The 20745-nt window shown below is 37.8% G+C and overlaps 1 protein-coding gene across 4 annotated transcripts; it reads left to right on the top strand.

The window, feature by feature from the left end:
* The first annotated feature begins 10069 nt into the window (after positions 1 to 10069).
* Positions 10070 to 12605, top strand: LOC115965680 (tropinone reductase homolog At5g06060-like). 4 transcript variants are annotated; one of them, XM_031084967.1, is made up of 4 exons: positions 10070 to 10181; positions 10770 to 10896; positions 10985 to 11192; positions 12496 to 12605. In XM_031084967.1, exons 2-4 carry the CDS (start codon positions 10823 to 10825, stop codon positions 12571 to 12573), a joined length of 360 nt encoding a protein of 119 aa, XP_030940827.1. In that variant the 5' UTR covers positions 10070 to 10181; positions 10770 to 10822; the 3' UTR covers positions 12574 to 12605. The 4 variants fall into 4 exon arrangements, with proteins under 4 accessions (XP_030940827.1, XP_030940825.1, XP_030940828.1 ...); XM_031084965.1 differs by having other exon boundaries at positions 10071 to 10181; positions 10799 to 10896; XM_031084968.1 differs by having other exon boundaries at positions 10072 to 10181; positions 10799 to 10896; positions 10985 to 11174.
* Positions 12606 to 20745: the final 8140 nt, after the last annotated feature.

The raw sequence follows: 20745 nt of genomic DNA, 5'->3' as shown, positions 1-20745 counted from the left end.
TTGACTCTGTCGCATTTACGCACAATACTCTTTTCTAACAACCCTATCAGTAATTAGTAAAAGAGAGAATTCCTTTTACTTTCGTTTGAACTACCTAATATATTTCATTTCAAAGATTAATAAGATGAAGAGTCAAATGGAGGGTCATATCACTGCCATTAAATAAGTCTTCATCCCGAGCCCACATAGAAAAAAAAAAAAAACAATATATATATAAACGCAAGTCGCGTATTTGTTGAAGGTGACTAATAATTATTCAATGCTCTTTGAATAAGAGGATATAAATATTTCTTTCTCTCATGGCCAATCCAAGGGAGAAGATATATTAGTGTGTTGCGCATAATAATTATTTTTATTATGATTTTATTAATTTTTTTATAATTTAAATTAATTTAATAATGAGTAATGTATTTCATAATCATATTTTTATTTATTATAAGAATAATTATAAATTATAAATATAAATTTTGTCGTACCATAATGAAAATAATAAAATTTTTCTTAGAAATTCAAAAGACAAGTTAATGAAAATATTCATTTTATTAAAAGTTATTTATATCATTTTGTGAATCATTAAAAATAATATAAAATTTAGAAATTATTCTTTTAGTTTTAAACAAACTTTCTCAAACCTTATTTTTTTTGCCTACAATTCAATACATTGAAAAACATAACTAAAAATAATAATAAAACTTAACAATGATTAATTGGACCAATTAGGAAAACAATTTGTTATTGATAATCTATTAAGGTTATTTTCTTTGCAGAAATTGTAATTTCGTCCACCTAAAACATATTATCAAATAAACAATTATTAGCAAAATCTAAGATGAATTAAATTTCTATATATGCATTATTAAAAAATAATAATAAAAATAAAATAAAATTGCAAAAGCTAAAATTTGTCATCCATCTGATTATTTTCGTTTGGCTAACCTTTGCTTTTTAAAAAAAATAAATATAGAGTGTGGGGCCCAATAATTTGTGGCCCTGACCCATTTTTACATTGGGGCCCAAGGCCTGAGCCGAGAAGGGATATAGCCGAGGATGTATAATGAAAGTCCAAGTAATATTGAGACGTAGCCGAGGATGATTCTGTCCTCGGCATTCCTGATGTCCTCCTGAAAGAAAGGGCAAGAACGGTATAGACATAGTTTTGGGAAAAAAACTTAAAATATCTATGTTGATAGAAAAAGGACCGCTGGACAGTATGGCGACCAAGGACAAAGGGAAAGTTGCCATTATTGCCATTGAATACTCTGCACCTGACAGAACCATACTCTTCAGTTTTTACAACTACCCCCAACCACTTTGGGTATGGGCTGATGGGACAAGTATCAGTCCTGGAAAGTCGAACCTATACGTGGACGTTGGATAATGGATACAAGCTAATATAAAAGGAGAAGTAACCAATCCGGAGAAAGGGCAGGGAAAAAAGGCCAAAAATCAGAGCCTCCTAGACCGCATCGAGGAGAATGATTCCTCGAGCGAATACGACTTACTTTTGTATGAACACCATGACTAACCACCGTTCGGTGATCAAGGCCTAGCCTTTCAAACCCACGCTCTACAAATTATATTGTTTGGGCCCTCAACGTGCGAATCCAATACTATTTTGGGGCCGTCACGAATTGAGTCCTTACATAGAGTATTTCTAATACAACTATTAAGAGTACTTTGTCCGCCATAAATGATAAAAAGGTAAACAAAAATTAGTAAAATTTTATAATTTAACATCTAAATTGAACACTATAAAAAATCATGTTATGTAATAGAATAAATACCAAATTACAATTGTAAGGGCAGGTTTTGGATCCTAAGTCCAAAAGATGAATGGATTTGGGCTCAAAGAGCCCAACACAATGAATTTATAGAAAGTATGTTTAAAAGTTAGGCTTCAATGGATTAAACAACACGCATAGTGAACCAAAGATAATAAAACAAGTTCTGTGCAAAGAAATCTTTCCTTGGCCAAATTCGAGGAGAGTTGTCCTTATATATTTTTCTTTTAAACTTGGATACAATTTCAGTTCTTTTTACTGTAGTGTTTTCTTTATAAAATTTCTAATCCCCTCTCCTTGGAGGATCTCTTACATTATATAATTCCCTTTAAATGATCTTGGCCCTCTATTTGTTGATTGTTCAGGCCACTATTCGAATGCTTGTCCCATCAGACACCTTTCCCAGCTTCTTGTGAGTTGGGGCAGCCAAAGTAGTACTGTTCAGGAGTCTTCTCCACATTAGTGCAACCAGGAGGTTTGGTGGGATGTATTAAATGTGGTGGTAGCCATCATCCCTTCAGTCATGTCAGGGCTAACCCCCTCCCCAAAACTCTCTCTACAATATGACCTCCTCTAGTAAGGTGCCATTGACGTGGCCTTATTGTCCGAGCGTGTGACCTCCTCGGCGGGGTAATGGCCTTCTCGGCCATGGGTATGACATGTGGTGCAAATACCTTATTTAAATTCCTAGACCCCACAACAATAAATACCAAATTATCCAAATCATGCTATGTAATAAAATAATATTATATTTTTTATATGCTATATTTAATTCTTTATAACGCAGTACGATAACATTTAACAATCAAAGAGAACCAAAAAAAAAAAAATAAAAAAAAAAATTGCATTAACCCAAAGTAGAGTTTTAAAGAATATAAAAAATTATCAACCTAAAGCAAAGATGCAAGAAAAAAAATCCACCAAGAGAGAGAGAGAGAGAGAGAGAGAGAGAGATAACTTTTTTTATTTATTTTTTTTGGGAAATAAAAACTATGTATAGAATGGAAGAGATGGTGACAAATTTATAGTAAGATGGCGTGAATAAGAAAAGACAAAAATAAAGGAAGATGAAAGGAAAGAGGAAAAATGATATTAATATAGAGGGTAGTAGGAAGATGAAAAAGTAAGAGAAGGAGGAAAGTTGGAGAAGTAGTGGGGAGATGAAAAGGTAAGGAACAGAGAAAAGTTGGAGAAGTGTAAATATTAAAAACAATTATAGGAAAATTGAAAATGAAAAAGATAATGACGTGGACATTGATTTGGTTTAACTAGAGCGTAATAACAATTAATACTATGCTTCAGTTTATATATATATATATATATATATATAGATTGGAGTCTCCATTAGTAATAAACATAGATAGTTTAGTTGGTAATCATATGATCTGCTGACTCTCTGGTTGGAAAACGAAGTTGCTATCATATATATATATATATATATATTTTTTTTTTTCTCCCACGGACTTTTACCTTTATGTGGCTTAGTTTGCACAATAGCCTAGCAACAAAGGAACTCCAGACAAGAAAGAAAATCATCATAGATGATGGTTGAACTCTCTATGTGGGGAAGCCTAAAAAACAATCTGTTAGGTTTAGACCCCTAGTAAAAACAATTTTAAGACTGTTAATATATTAATTATGTAAGTCTTTGGTTAATCTAGCAATTATCAATATTATGCACAACAAAAATATAAATACATATAATATATGATAACTCAGGAAAACCTATGAATCAAACCATTCCACAGTAAAAATGTGGAAGGATTTAACTTTATCAATCACTTTTCAAAAAAATCAACATCAGGTAATTTATTTCATATTCTATTTGTAAGGACTCAATTTGTAACGACCCCAAAAATGGTATTGGGTTCGTACGTTAAGGGCCCAAACAATATAATTTGTAGAGCGTGGGCTTGAAAGGCTAGGCCTTGGTTACCGGACGGTGGTTAATCATGGTACTCATGGTGGACACATAGAGGTGAGCTAAGGTTGTCCGTGGATCTTGTCCATGAAGTTTTATGTTCTTATTCTTCCTTTCCCTTTTCTGGGTACCCTGGTTTCAGGCCCCCCTTTTTTTGGCGCATAAGCCTTCACGTTATATAGCCCTTCTTGGTTGATCCTGGCCCTCTATCTGTTGATCAGGCAGGTACCTACTCGAGTACCCGTCCCATCAGCCGCCTCCCCCTACTTTCTGTTAGTTGCAATAACCGAAACCACACTGTTCAAGAGTCTCTTCCCATCAATATGGCTAAGACGTTTGTTGGTGCATTCAATGCGGAGGTGACGTTTTTTCCTTAAACCACTCCCACTCCGTACCCCCATGTGAGTCCCATTCTACTCGCCTTTTCTTCTAGGGACGCTTCGGAGGCTGCCTTTGATGACATGTTGTTCTTCTCTTTTAAGTCCTGAGATGCCGAGGACAGGGTCATCCTTGGCTGCATCTTTAGGCTATTTGGTCTTTCATTATTTGTCCTCGGCAATTACTCTCCTCGGCACGGGCCCTGGGTCCTAATGGAAAGTGGGCCGGGTCATAAGCTCTCTGGCCCCACAATAGCCCCTCAAAATCCTGCTGTCCGGATTCTCGGACGGATATGAGGGTTTTGATGACATCAGGTCTCTGTCAAAATTTGTCAATCCTTGTCACCTATCGGTTCCCGAGACTCTTCATCTGCCCGAGACACGTTCTTGGAGCCTTTGGAAGGTGAAACATGTTTTCATTAAATGCGGGCGGCTCTGTGATTCCCACGTTCAACGGCGCGATGGTGATCTAACGGTGGAGATTTTCTTACCTTTATAGGCGGGAAAATTCGTGCAGTTACTTTCGATGGGAGGTATAAATGATTTTTGGAACTGATTTGTCTCTTCACTTTTGCACTTAAGAGTTCTAGCGCATATATCCTGGGTTCATCCAAATTCAAGTCTATCTCCAACACAAAAAGCCTGTCCGAGGAACATTTCCTCTTTTTTGTAAGTTCTTTGTCTTCACTAACTCGTACTTTTTCTTTTTTGGGTTTATTTTTCTTTTGTTCCTCTCCTTCTCCTGTCATCTTCTGAGTTTGTTTAGTAGTTTTTAGAGATGGTTAAATTGAAGAAATTGGTTGATACCGAAGAGGCGATGGAAAAATTCATCGCCGACTATAGGATTCCTCCCAACGTAAGTTTGAGGTATTGTAAGATGGGGGAATGGCATTTTCTAAGAAGGGCGGGCGAGGTGGTAATTCCCATTCTTGCCTTCATAGAGGGGGGGTATGAGAATCTCCATGGGGCCGGTAATGAGGAGTTACCTTAGGCATTTTTGATTAGCTCTCACCCAGTGCGTTGCAAATATTTTTAGGATTCTGGATTGTGTGGATGCCTTAAACGAAAAAATGGGGCTAAGACTAACCCTTTATGACGTAAATTGGTGTTACAATCTCCAAAATTTGAAGGACAAATCCTATTACATAAAGACGAGGGACGATAGGGTTCGGCTAATCCAATGCCTCCCAACTCCAACAAGGGGTTGAACAAGGACTTTCTTATCGTATCTGGGGAATGGCATGATGGCCTTCCTTGCCCAATGGTGGAGGGAGAACCAAGTGGGGTATAGAGAGTAGGAGAGTGCCAATCCTTTGCGCCGTTTCAATTTGGTATGGTTCGGTTACTAACCATGTACATGTCTCTTTTTGCAGATCCAAACGCCTTTCACCGGCACTTTCATCTAGTTAACCGAGTTGATTTGAAAACTGTTCTTCAAGCGGTGGTTTTTGTAAATGATGAGGATGGTCAAGTCAGAGCCGCTCACAAAATCTTAGGATACGATCCCATCCAAAAGTCATTTGCTGACCCGAAGCACGTGATCAGTGCTAACAATCCTCGGCTTCCGAAAATCATCGTAGTCGAACAAGGGTTTTTGATCTCCGAAGGATCTCCTGTCCCCGAGGGCATCCCATTGGTGGACTTCTCCCCGTCTCGTCAGGCAGTGGAGGAAAAAGGTGATTTGGATCTGTCCAAGGAGGGATTTAGGGCATTTAACTAGGCCGACCCATCCGAGGATCTTTCTGGTGATCTGGGTGACCCTGACTTGTCCGAAGCGGAACTGTTGTCAGTGGGAACATCCTCCCGAGCCGAGATGGGTCTTAAGAGAAAGCCCTTGACCAGCTTGTTGGGTGCACAGGGGAAACCACAATCCAGTGCTCCAACTTCTCTATCTTAGCCCCAGCTCGTCCAGACTAGGTCCACGCCGAGTGCTTGGCTTCCCGCCCTGATACTCCACGGGGAGCCATTGCTGGAGAACGTGTCCATGAGGAACCTTGGAGACGGCGAAGGCGGTTATGTGGCCGACGCATTAGAGAGGACCATGCTGCTTCCAAAAGATGTGGCGGAGTTGAAAGATATGAAGATGCAGGAGGTTTTCCTCAGTGCGAAGAGGTACCTGGGTATGGTAAGACTCTTGAAATCTGAGACTCTATCAATTCTTGCTCCCAGATTTTCATTCACAATATACCTGTCTCAATTAGCAGGCTATCCAGGCCACCTATAGGATGGAGAAAGAAGTTAAGGGGCAGAGTAAGACTGCCGAGGTTAAGTGCAACAAATGTATAGATGCTGCGTGGACCCTCAAAGTTTCCAAGACTGACCTCGTGAAGGCTAGGGAGGACTTAAAGGAGGCTGCCCGAGACAGGGATAGTGCCTTGGTAGGTTTGACTGGTGCTCAAAAACAGGCCGATAAACAGACAAAGCGCCTACTCGTTGCCGAGGAACAATTGCAGATAGCTAAGGAACAGATCAGTGATTTGAAGAAGAAACTGATCATGGCAGACAATGCTAAGGGCGTAGCGAAATTTGCCAAGGATGAAGCCGTGAAGGCCAAGCAGGAGGCTGAGTTTGCCAAAACTGAGGCCGAAACTACTAAGGACAAGGCCGAGGAGGAGGGTTATGAAGCACTGGTGGCTGATACCCAGGCCTCCCTTAAAGCTCAAATCCCAGGAGTATGCAGGCTATACTGCTCCCAGGTTTGGGAAAAGGCCCTCAAACGAGCTGGGGTGGAAGCTTCGTCCGACTTGTGGAAGGCAGAGAGTGTATTTTATCCTCCAGCCATCCGTGAGACCGCCTCCACTAGCTCCGAGGCTATGAGTGCTCCACAGGAGGCTGAGGCTGCTTAGTCAGAAGCTGCTCAGATCATCGTCACTCCTAGTGAGTTGACTGAAGGAGGAGAGCCTCATGCTGTGACAGAAGCACCTGGAGGTCTGAATCCCGGAATGCCTTAGGAGGCCACCCCGTTTACAGTTAGTGCCTAGATCTCCTGTGCCGAGAAGCCAGCCATCTTTGTTCAGCCCCTTCAGGCCATTCCCCTTACTGATGTCCCTCAAGGCACCGAGGCTGATCTTGCTAAGCCTTCCCAAGAAGGGGATGTCTCCCAGGGCTCTGAGGCTAATCCCGCTCAGCTTTCCTAGGATGTGGCCCAAACGAAATTGAAGAAGTAAAAGCCCAGACCGACTTTTGTATTTGTTTCTAGTTTAACTGTTAACTAGTTTCCTTTTTGTTTTGAAGACTTTAGAGTTTACTTGTAATTGAACTCCTTGACCACATATATGAAATTCTTTTTCTCCTTTTTCCTTTAAATTACATGTTGGTTATCTTTGCTGATATCTATTATGGTTACGAATCTCATGGTTTTTGATCTAGTTATCTTAACATGTATGAATAGTTGTGCACATGATATACTTGGGATCGTATATCAGAGTTTGAATTTGTACCTATACATACTTCTGAGGGACTAAAGGCATCATCCGAGGTGCCATGTGTGTTATTGGGCCGTATTTAGTACTTAGATTTTCTTGGAGTATTTAGTTTCCCCATAGGTTTGAGCTCGAGAACCATGCAATACCTTGATTTTGTCCAAAACTTAGATTTTCTTTAAGTAGTTAGTTTCCCCATAGGTTTGAGTCCAAGGACCATGCAATACCTTGGTTCTATCCAAAACTTAGTTTTTCTTTAAATAGTTGGTTTCCCCATAGGTTTAAGTCCGAGGACAATGCAATACCTTGGTTCTGTCAAAAACTTAGATTTTTCTTTAAGTAGTTGGTTTCCCCATAGGTTTGAGTCCGAGGACCATGCAATACCTTGATTCTGTCCAAAACTTAGATTTTCTTTAAGTAGTTGATTTCCCCATAGGTTTGAGTCCGAGGACCATGTAATACCTTGGTTTTGTTCAAAACTTAGATTTTTTTTAAGTAGTTGGTTTTCCCATAGGTTTGAGTCCGAGGATCATGCAATACCTTGGTTCTGTCCAAAACTTAGATTTTCTTTAAATAGTTGGTTTCCCTATAGGTTTGAGTCCGAGGACCATGCAATACCTTGGTTCTGTCCAAAACTTAGATTTTTCTTTAAGTAGTTGGTTTCCCTATAAGTTTGAGTTTGAGGACCATGCAATACCTTGGTTTTGTCCAAAACTTAGATTTTCTTTAAGTAGTTAGTTTCCCCATAGGTCTGAGTCCGAGGACCATGAAATACCTTAGTTCTGTCCAAAACTTAGATTTTCTTTAAGTAGTTGGTTTCCCCATAAGTTTGAGTCGGAGGACCATGCAATACCTTGGTTCTGTCCAAAACTTAGATTTTCTTTAAGTAGTTAGTTTCCTCACAGGTTTGAGTCCGAAGACCATGCAATACCTTGGTTCTGTCCAAAACTTAGATTTTTCTTTAAGTAGTTGGTTTCACCATAGGTTTGAGTCTGAGGACCATGCAATATCTTGGTTCTGTCAAAAACTTAGATTTTCTTTAAGTAGTTGGTTTCCCTATAGGTTTGATTCCGAGGACCATGCAATACCTTGGTTCTGTCCAAAACTTAGATTTTTTTTAAGTAGTTAGTTTCTCCATAGGTTTGAGTCCGAGGACCATGCAATACCTTGGTTCTGTCCAAAACTTAGATTTTTCTTTAAATAGTTGGTTTCCCCATAGGTTTGAGTCTGAGGACCATGCAATACCTTAATTCTATCCAAAACTTAGATTTTCTTTAAGTAGTTGGTTTCCCCATAGATTTGAGGCCGATGACCATGCAATACCTTGGTTTTGTCCAAAACTTAGATTTTCTTTAAGTTTCGAGGATTAGCCCTCGGCCAAGGTGTGGGGCGTTGACTTGATGATGGAAGCCCCTAGAACTGCCCGTGCCACTGGTGCTTCGAAGCGAAGCCCCTAGTGGAACTTTATATTATGGCAACAACAACAGGTGGCTGGAAGTGATGGAGGGGCTTTCGCAGGCCCTTGTTTGACAGGAGCTCGATCCTACCACCGCCTGTACCAACGCATAAGCCTTCCCCACAGACGGCGCCAATTGTAAGGACTCAATTTGTAACGACCCCAAAAATGGTATTGGGTTCGTACGTTAAGGGCCCAAACAATATAATTTGTAGAGCGTGGGCTTGAAGGCTAGGTTTTGGTCACCGGACGGTGGTTAATCATGGTACTCATGGTGGACGCATAGAGGTGAGCTAAGGTTGTCCGTGGATCTTGTCCATGAAGCTTTATGTTCTTATTCTTCCTTTCCCTTTTCTGGGTACCCTTGTTTCAGGCCCCCCCCCTTTTTTGGCGCATAAGCCTTCACATTATATAGCCCTTGTCGGTTGATCCTAGCCCTCCATCTGTTGATCAGGCAGGTACCTACTCAAGTACCCGTCCCATCCGCCGCCTCTCCCTACTTTCTATTAGTTGCAATAACCGAAGCCACACTGTTCAGGAGTTTTTTCCCATCAATATGGCTAGAACGTTTGTTGCCGCATTCAATGCGGAGGTGACGTCTTTTCCTTGAACCACTCCCACTCTGTACCCCCATGTGAGTCCCATTCTACTCGCCTTTTCTTCTGGGGGCGCTTCGGAGGCTGTCTTTGATGACATGTTGTTCTTCCCTTTTAAGTCCTGGGATGCCGAGGACAGGGTTATCCTCGGCTGCATCTCTAGGCTATTTGGTCTTTCATTATTTGTCATTGGCAATTACTCTCCTCGGCACGGGCCTTGGGTCCTAATGGAAAGTGAGCCGGGTCATAAGCTCTCTGGCCCCACACTATTTTATTTAAATAATTATTTTTAGTTTTTTGAAATTATTATCTTCAGAGAGAGAAAATTAAAATAATGAAATATAAAGTTATAGTAACCATGTATATACATAATTATTGTAGCAAAAATGGATTTTTGTACAACTTTACGTTGGTTGATGTAAGAAAATTTTGAGGTTAATTGGTTGGGTAAAATGTGGAGCTTTTTCTATTTTACACAGAGAGAGAGAGAGAGAGAGAGAGGCCTTGGTGCATGTAGGTGATAGAAGTAGGCTTGTTTTTCTTTCGCCTATATAAATCGGTCACCCCACAGTATATCAGTGTGGAAATTGTAAGTTAATTAAGAGAAGTGCCTAGTGAAGTGTTCCAGGTACCAATTTTTATTTATTTATTTGAAATTTATAGAAAACTCTTTTGGTTTCTTTATTTCGATGCAGAAAGTGAGATCAATTAAAGCATATGTGAGATGGACGATCTCCTTCTTGTGTGCAAAATTTATGGTTATATTTGACAAGGCAATTTAAATACATACTTAAAGCTTGAAGCTCAATTTCTTTGAGATTTTAAATGTTTGAAGCTTCTTATTTTGTAGGCTAAAATTTTATTTTTACTTTAAAAATATAGCACATGTTCTATTTCGTCTTTGAGTTAAAATATTTTATTTTCATCATGAAAATTTAAAATGTTCTATTCTTTGTTATTCTTGTCAAAATATATATTCTATTGACAAAAAATTTGATGAAAGTGGATGAAAGGATGAAATATTGAGATGTCGTTTTAAAATTTTCAGAGATGAAGATAAAACTTCTTAAATTATAGACAAAAATAGAGTATCTACTAATAATACTAGATATATTGGATGGACGAATACTCAAAACTTGCTTTGGCTTCCTTCTTTCATGATTTATTTTGTATTTTTATTCTTCTCTAAATGTCATGATTGTCATCATTGAATCAGTTGGTTTCTTTGCTTATTATTTCTGTTAGAGAGGGAAGAGTGTTAGGAAAGCAATGGGTTTGGCAGATAACAGATGGTCACTTAAGGGAATGAGCGCTCTTGTAACTGGTGGAACAAAAGGAATCGGGTTCTTCTCTCTCTCTCTCTCTCCATGTTCCACTTCAAAGGGTCTGAATTAAATAGTCAAGTATCAAAATCTTTTTGATTTTGTTCAGGTATGCTATTGTGGAGGAGCTGGCCAAACTAGGCGCAAGAGTACATACTTGTTCTCGAAATGAAGCTGAGCTAAATGGATGCTTAAAGGCTTTGGAAGATAAAGGGTTTGTGGTTTGTGGTTCAGTCTGTGATGCATCGTCTAAAGCCCAAAGAGAGAAGCTAATGGAGTCTGTCTCCTCTGTATTTAATGTAATGCTTAACATCCTAGTGAGTTGTCCTTCATCCATGTAGCTTTGGAGACCTATTTTCTTCATTAGTGTTTTTCAGCTTTTTTATTTTTATTTTGAGAGAATCACTGAAGGTATAGGTTTAAACACACACACCCTGTGTGCAATAAACTTATTATTGTTGTTATTATCATTATTAAGTCCTATACCATATTAGCTCAATTGGTAAAATATTGCTTGTCATCGAATAAGAGAGATATGGAATTCAATCTTCTTGGTTGAACAAGTTGGTTCAGTTTTTAAAACTATGATTTGAATATTTTGCTTGAATTAGTGATACGCAAGATGGTCTATTGAATAATGTAATAACATGAGGACAAAACTTAGGTAGAATTCCTTAAGTAATATAATTTATTTTTGTAATTAAATTTGACTATCTAGATGCATTAAACAATGAACCATATAGCCAAATTTAATTGTCCTAAGAAAGTGTAATATTATTTTTACTGCACTAATTGGTTAATGCATACATATTATTGATTTTTTTTTTTTGGGGAATGCCATTGTTGAATTTAATTGAGAAACTTAAGTTGCAACACCTAAGAAAGTGTATCTAAGTTTCACCCAACATAATAGTGAATTTGATTAACTTGATCATGTTGGTTTTTTGCTTAAAATAACAAGGTGATAGTGATATGATTTATTTTCTATACAATCTCTAAACTCTACACTCCCTATACCAGATAATCCTTTTTGGGTAAATTACTTTCCAAACTTTAAGTTTTGGGTATCTCTTATTTATACCTTAAAATTTTAAATGTTTCATTTCAACTTCAAGTTTGAAATAAATTATATTTTAACTAGCTAGTCATGTGATGTTTAATAGCATTTACAAAGAAAATGTGATAGAAGGTTTAAATGAAATGTTTTTAGAAATTTTAAGGTTTAAATGAAACTTTTGAAAGTTTAAAGTTTAAATGAAATATAACAAAAACTCTAAGGTTTAAAGAGTAATTTACAATTTGATTTTTGCATTTTACCCATTATTTTTGTTCATCTGATTTTCACAATGATTCTTATCATGAAAGATCGTTTGTCATATATATAAATTTATTTAATTTTATTTGGATTGTATAAATTATTTTTATTTTTTATTTTTTGAAGTACAATTATACTATTGCCTAACTTTTTTTCGAAGCACAATAAATTAATGAAAATAAATGCTTCCGAACAAGCACTCGAGTACTCCATTGCATTTCTTCTATATTATTGAGTGTTATAAGATATTCCAATTCTCTACTGAATTTGTAATTGAAATACTGTGCTTCAATTTCTGGATTTAGGTGAATAATGTTGGGACCGCTATATGGAAACCAGCAATTGAGTATGAAAGTTCAAAAAACGTGTATAAACACCTTTGAACGTTGTTGAAGGCTAAAATTTCACAAAAAAGCCCATTCCATGAAAAGTAAAGAAGGCCCAATTTATATTCAGATTTCCAGCAAAAAGGTCATCAAAAAGTCCAGCAAAATTCAGTGAAAGAACTGGGCCGGGATACCCAGAGGCTGCCAAAGGCCCGAGATCCTCAGGTAATGCAGGACAGCTGCTGTAGGATTGAGACAACTCAAAGGTACCACGAAATACAAGAAATGAAGAATAGAGATGTCCTTCTCAAGTACCCACTGGTGCAGCAAAGAATTAGAAAGTATAAAGCAAACATTCATGAACAAAGGAGCTGTACCACAAGGAACCAAGAATGAGAAAATCATACGTAGAAGCAACTGGAAGAGAACTTTCAACCCAGCAGTAAAAGATTCCAACTATTTGGGAATAATGACAGCAAGGAAATACAAACGCAGCTGAGTCTGAAAAGTGAGAAATCTTGAAGGAAGAGAGATTGAAGGCTAGGACGCCCCGGAATGGAAAGTCAGCAAGTGACTTTTAGAGAAACAGTATTAAAAGATGAAAACCATGAGAAAAAGGGGAAGAGACCAGCCCTTGAGCAACTGTCACAGCACGAGCTCTGAGGGGCAAAAGAGAGAAATCACTAGTACCATGGAACCCTAGAAAACACACTATAAAAGGAATAGAAAACCCATGTTGAAGAGACAGAGGATTTTCAGTAGGAAGAATATCATAACAGAGTCATTAGAACTCTGTAAAATTTAAGAAAAACAGAGGAATGTCTCCCGGTATCCCAGAAACAGCCACTATAGCACATACTTGGATTCAAAAGGATTCAAACTTTGCAAGTCTTAGAGGCTTGAATAGCCATCAAAGTCTGTAATTTTTGAACTTATTTGAACCTTGTATCACGTCTTAGTGAGCACATTTGTAATCCACAATCAAGAAAAATAATGAAATATCTCATATTGATTTGAGAATTTCTAACAATTACTTTGCATATTTCTTTACTGCTTCTTGCTGCTCAATACATATATATTCTTGCTTGTAAAGCTGAGTCCCTGCCCAAGCAAAGCCACTCGGACTTGAGTTCCAAATCCCACAAGTCTTGTGCAAAAGCGTAAGTCTGTGAGAATTGGGGCCAGGATCCTCGTGGCTGAATCATTCTCATAAAATTCACTTACATATATGTATGTGTATTAATATATATATATATATATATATATCCTAATAGTGCAGAGAACTAGAGATTCTGGGTTTTTACTGGCCTAATACGCCTCGGGATCCCACGACAGTACGCCCGGGGTACCAAGTGAAGGAATTCTTTAAAATGTTTATACGATAAAAGATAAGCCTTAAATATTCTATTTCAATCTCTTTCTCATTGTGAATATTATGAATATCTTTTACTTGTTTTGTAAGAGTAAAGGATCCTTTTATGATACTAAAACACTTATAATGGTATTTTATTGCTTAGGAGGAATCGCATTTTTGCCTTGAGGAGATTTATATGACTTGCGCACAACTTGGTTCGTAATCAACCCATATTTAGCTGCGGTGAACCAAGCCCAGTCCACCAAAATACAACTATTTGGCCCAGGATCCTTAGGCCTGTGTGCTAAAGAAAAAAGCACTCTCGCAAACGTTTAGACCCCCAAATTACAACTTAACCAATACAAGCAATATGTCAAACAACTAGTGTGCGGAAACTTAACATATGCTATAATATGAAATTGGTTAAAAACTATCTAAGCCAAAACAAAATACAATTCACAGCAGATAATAAAAAGGCAAAGATAGAGAGGAAGGAAGATGCAAACACAAAGACAACACGCGATGTGTTATCGAAGAGGAAACCGAAACCCTCGGCGTAAAACCTCTCCGCCGCCCTCCAAGCGGTAAACAATCCACTAGAAAATACAGTTGGGATACATGGACAGCAATAGACCTTCCAAGCCTAATCTACCCAGTGCACCTAAGCCCTCCAAGCTTCTTGCTCCAACGAGGTTGCGCCGAATCTTTTTCTTTTCTAGCTTCCCAGATTCCGCTACTAGACCGTAGCATCAACCAATGAAGATTGGTTCCTTCCTAACTGCTTCCCAGAAATCCAAACAGCTCTCTCACAGTAATGATAATGGTGAGAATCAGGTTTGGTATAATGCCTCTCAAGGATTTGACAATGGAGAGGAAGAGAGTTGAGGAATTTGAAGAGACTCTAAGGTATAGATTGTGGGTGAATCAATCTTGTTTTTCTTTAGGGTTTCTCTCTCAAAAATCTCTCTGGAAGCTCTCTCACAATCGTGGGTAAAAGGGGTATTTATACTGGAGTGGGAGAGGAATGTGAAACGTCAGGTTTTACAAAACAGGGGTGGCTCGCGGCTTGACTAAGTCGCGAGATCCAGTCGCGAGATAACCGTATGGCCAGTTGTCCTGTTTTGTCCTGTAGTGCTCCAGCTTGTATGACTGTTCATCTTCCAGCATGCTTGGCACGTGTGCTGCGTCTGGCAGCTTGCAGCCGCGAGTCCCTGTTTTCTTGCACACTCTTGAGCAATCTCACTCTATCTCACTCACTACCCTTACATCAAACCCACCTAAATACAGGGTTACTAAATGCTGAATTATAAGCAAATTTGGTACGAAATAAAGCCAATTAGATGGTTGAATAAATTCAACCTTACAGAGTACACGGCTGAAGAATTCTCTACTATTTTCGGAACGAACTTTGGATCTGCTTACCACCTTTCCCAACTTGCACACCCCCTTTTGAAGGCGTCTGGAGCAGGAAGCATTGTGTTTATCTCCTCTGTTGCTGGGGTGGTTTCGTTAAAAAATTTGTCTGTTTATTCAGCAACTAAAAAGTATGTATAAGAATGCAAAAAAGAAAAAAAAAAGTGAAAAATCATCTTACAGATATCTGATATTCATTCACTCATTACTACCTAGTCCCCTAGCTATATATGGAGTAGGGATGAGAGTACTGTGTTCCTAATTATGATCGGTTTTCTCACTTCATATTTTTCAGGAGCAATGAATCAGCTCACAAAGAATTTGGCATGTGAATGGGCATATCAGGACCAATTCTGTGGCGCCATGGTACATCAAAACACCTCTAGTGGACAATGTAAATTTCTTTTGCCTCAATCACTTTGCTTTGTAGTTGGCACTTACGTCTCTAACCAACAGGTCCAGAACAAGCAATTTGTCTGGTGTTAACTGATTAGTCCACTGGTCACAAATTGTCATGTTCAGGGGCGGCCTAGGATTTTTGTTTAGGGTCAATAAGAAACATAAATTATATAAAATCTAAAACAAAAGAGATTTGAAAAAAAACATGAAATTCTACAATTGTTTTCTACGATATTTCATATTTTGAAACCGTTGCATGATAAATTTATTATCAATCTTACGAGCTATATCTTTTTCAATGTACATAGTCAAACAATCATTCATTCACTGATCTCCTATAGTACTAGCAAAAGAATAAAAAACAAACTATAAGTTTATTTGATATTTTTTTTTTCTAATACACTATAACATATTAATTGTTGTTGTTAAGTGATTTTTTTGCAATTCTTTAATTAATAAGTTTACAATTCAAATTTAGTCAAATAGTTAAAGTGCAAAAGACAAGCTCATAACTTTATATCAAATCAATCCAAACACTTACAGTACCAGTAAAGAAACTCAAAACACTATGGCTAAAAAAAAAAAAAAAAAAAAACCTCCAGACACTATAACCCATTAACACCCCACCCCCCCCCCCCCAACAGACCCACACATACGGTCAGACTCCCTCAAAGACTCAAAACTCAACCAGTCAACCACAAAAATCAGAAGAACACTGTAACCCACAGAACCCCCCCCCCCTCCCAAAACACACACACTCGGTCTCAAAGATTCAAAACTCAAACAAAAAAAAAAAAATCAAAAGACCATAACAGTATAACTCCACACGCACATGGTGATTCACTCACATAGATTTGGGGAAAGTATATCAAAAACAATATAAACAAACTCTCACAGTGAAAGAAAAAGAGAAATAGAGAGCTGAAAAACCAGATCAAGCGTGGCAGATCAAGTGACGGTAGATCGTGGAGGCTACACAGCGGCAGATTTTGTGTGTGTGAAGCAGAGGCAGCCTTTTTCCTTTGGGTTTGGAGAGTGAAGAAGGATAGTAAGAGATTTTAGAGGCTAGACAGTTGCAAATTCTTAGGTTTTATTTGGCCCTTTTTTTATTTATGATTTTTTAAAATTTGATTTATGGGCTTTTTATTTTTGAGATTAAAGACTAAAATTTTCTGTTGGACTTCTTTATTTTTCCGGAGTTTAAGCTGGGCTTAAAAAAAAAAAAAAAAGGATCAGGTTCATGGACACGGTGAGGGTGTGCAAATTTGTATTGAGGGGATTCAAAACAATTTTTTTTTTATAAATATTTTATATATATATAAAAAAAAAAAAAATTTCAGGTCAGGGGGTTCATTTGAACCCCTGACTATAACGTACCGCCGAGCCTGGTGATGTTGCAGTTTTAACTTTTTCTACTTAAATTATTCCATGATCGATACACTAACATGTATTTTTTTGAGATAAAATTATATAAGTGGCTCCTTTCAATTATGTGATGTGATTTCCTACTACAGTTATGAAATTATGCGGTGCATCCAATTTATTATACCCTCCTTTCATATGAGTGTCGGCACACCGCACACTTTACTTGAGATGACGGTGCAATACATAGTATATGGAATAATTTCCCCTAAGACTGGTAGTTTAGCATCTGTGATTGGTGGGACTTATGAGATCCCACCTATGGAACACACTTTTATATGATCCACATTCTCCTTTTGGCAACTTATGTCTTCTTTCTTCTCAGGTGCTCGAGGATACAGAATATAAGGAAGAGGTCATTTCTCGCACTCCATTGAAGCGCATAGGAGAAGTAGAGGAGGTCTCATCTTTGGTAGCATTCCTGTGCATGCCAGCATCATCTTATACCACTGGCCAGATTATTTGCGTTGATGGTGGAATGACTGTCAATGGCTTTAACCCAAGTCGTGACTGAAGGGCAACAATTTTATGCCATATATATATATATATATATATATTCTGCAAATGTGTTTTGTTTAGCAAAAATGGGGGAATGTATGGGACAGCGTATATGAGCTCATACTTGATGTTGAGTGCAATAATTGATGTTGAAAACACCATGAAGTTGTTGGATATACATATGTAAGTGAAATTTTACATTAATCAATAATGATGAGAGGAATGAGTAGTTAATATAACATAGTTGAACTCATACCAATTGAGCGAGTTTTTCAAAGTCCATGTTAGGTGTCACGTTGAAATTTGGAAGGGTCATATTTTTATGTATTAAAATATTTGAGTTCAAAACACATTTGACATGTATTTGAGTCTTAGTTTTTAGTGTGTTCTGAAGAGAATTAACCCGAAATTCCCAAGCCTGTGAGAAACAAAAATAGAGAAAACACACGCTAAAAAAAAATAATCACATACACACAAGATAGTCTTTATGTGGTTCGGCAATTTGCCTATGTCCATAGAGTTGTAAGGATTTCACTATTATCAGGGAAAAATATAAGTGCGGTAGTACAATTTTTCTTCTCTCTTAAAAATTACAACAACAAACCTTAATCATCAAAATTGTGTTTTTTACATCCTACGCATAGGATTTACAATGGGCTACAGAACAGTGCAAAATTTTTTTTTCTGGGGGCGTTGCTCTCGGACCCTCAAAAGGCTTGTCCATGAGTGCTCCATGGACTAAATTTCAAAAAATCTTTCATTAAAAATCACACAATATTATTCAGGTTGGGTTAAGTCGTCAACCAAATCAAACATAATTAGACTCCACAAAACCCAGCAAATCTCTCACTTGGAGACAAGTTCAATCACCAACATCAACCACAATCCTCCAAAAAACAATCCCCCATCCCTGCAACTCATCCTCCTGTCCTCAAGCTAGAAGACCAACTAAAGCTTCACACAGCTTCAGCTTCTCAATAGTGACACCCTTAGTCAACATGCCCGCCGGATTCTTAGATTCATAAATTTTCTCAAGTATTACTAGCTTATTTTCAACAAGGTAACGGATAAAGAGGTATTTTATTTGTATATGCTTCGACTTTGAATGAAAAGTCAAATTTTTGGCAAGAAAGATTGCACTCTGATTGTCACTGTGTAGAATGCTCATCTCCTGCTTCTTATCCAATTCATCTAAGAAGCCATGTAGCCAAATCATCTCCTTTCCAGCTTCAGTTACTGCAACATACTCAACTTCTGTAATAGACAAAGTAACAATTTTTTGTAGATTTGGGGCCCATGATATAGCTGTACCACCCAAAGTAAATACAAACTCAGTAGTACTTTTTCTACTATTAATATCACCAGCAAAATCAGCATCTACATAACCCTGCAATTTCAAACTTGCACCTATGAAGTAAAAACATGTATTTGATGAACCATTCAGATATCTAAGAATCCACTTGACTGCCTCCCAATGTTGATTTCCTGGCCTATTTATGAATCTGCTCACAACTCCCATTGCATGTGCAATATCTGGCCTTGTACACACCATAGCATACATCAAGCTGCCAATAGCTGAGGCATAAGGCACCTTGCTCATATGGTCCATTTCTTCTTCTGTCTTCGGTGACTGTTCTTTGCTTAGTTTGAAATTACTGCCCAAGGGTGTGCTCACTGGTTTAACTTCATTCATGTTGAACCTGCTAAGAACTTTTTTTCACATACTTTGACTGTGAAACTTTAATGTACTATTAGCCTTGTCTCTAATGATTCTCATACCAAGGATTTGCTTTGCAGCTCCCAAATCCTTCATTGCAAACTGTTTTGACAATTACTTCTTTAGATTATTAATCTCCTCAATACTAGACCCTGCAATGAGTATATCATCCACATACAACAGTAAAATGATATAAGAATTGTCAAAGTACTTAACATAGCAACAGTGATCAGCTTCACATCTCTTGAACCTAATTTTATACATGAAACTGTCAAATTTCTTGTACCATTGTCTTGGAGCTTGTTTTAGGCCATACAAGCTCTTTCTCAGTTTGCAGACTAGATTCTCTTGTCCCTAAACAATGAACCCTTCTGGCTGAATCATGTAAATGTCTTTCTCCAAGTCACCATGAAAGAATGCCGTCTTCACATCTAATTGCTCAAGATGTAAGTTTTCTGCAGCCACCATTCTCAATACCAGTCTAATGGTTGACATTTTCACAACTGGAAAAAATATCTCTGAGTAGTCAATGCCCTTCTTTTGCTAGAACCCTTTGACAACTAATCTGGCCTTGTAACGCTTGCTGCCATCATGCTCATCATTTATTCTGTATACCCACTTGTTGTGCAAAGTCTTCTTTTGTATTGGCTGTTCAGTCAATTCCCATGTTTGATTCCCTAACAAGGAATCCATCTCATCCTTCAAGGTTAACTCCTACTTGCTTGAATTTTCATCCTGCAAGGCTTTTTCATAACATTCTAGCTCACCATCATCAGTCAACAAGAGATAATTTAGAGTGGGTGAATAACGCTGTGGAGGTTTAATGGTCCTGGAAGATCTACGAACTTCAGCTACAGATGTACTCTAATCTACCTGTGAATCTACATTCTCTTTATCTTTTTCACCCCTTTTTTGGACAGTACTTTCAGTCAATTCATCTAAATTGACAAATTCAGATTTCTTTTGATCAATCTCTATAACATTTGACACCACAGTTGACCTATCCTTGTACATAACCTGTTCATTAAATATCACATTTTTACTTCTGATGATTTTCTTGTTTTGTTCATCCTAAAACCTATAGCCAAATTTCTCATCACCACAGCTAATGAAAAAACATATTTTAGACTTTGCATTATGTATACTACGAGCATCAGAATCAATATGAGTATAAGAAACACAACCAAAAACTTTTAAATGTGAAAACTTTACTCCTTTACCACTCAAAATCTCCTTAGAAAGTCTGAACTCCATGGGAACTAATGGTCCTCAGTTTATAAGGTAAGCTGTAATGTTAACAGCATCAGTCCAGAAAGTTTTAGTAGTCCAGCATGCAACCTCATACTCCTAGCACACTCATTAAGAGTTTTGTTCATGCACTTAGCCACACAATTCTGCTATGGTGTCCCAGGAATGGTCTTCTCCA

Source organism: Quercus lobata, chromosome 10 (assembly GCF_001633185.2).
Source record: "Quercus lobata isolate SW786 chromosome 10, ValleyOak3.0 Primary Assembly, whole genome shotgun sequence".
NCBI classification, from domain to species: Eukaryota; Viridiplantae; Streptophyta; class Magnoliopsida; order Fagales; family Fagaceae; genus Quercus; species Quercus lobata.
Note: the sequence above shows the minus strand (reverse complement) of the source record. Positions and strands in the feature narration are given on the sequence as shown.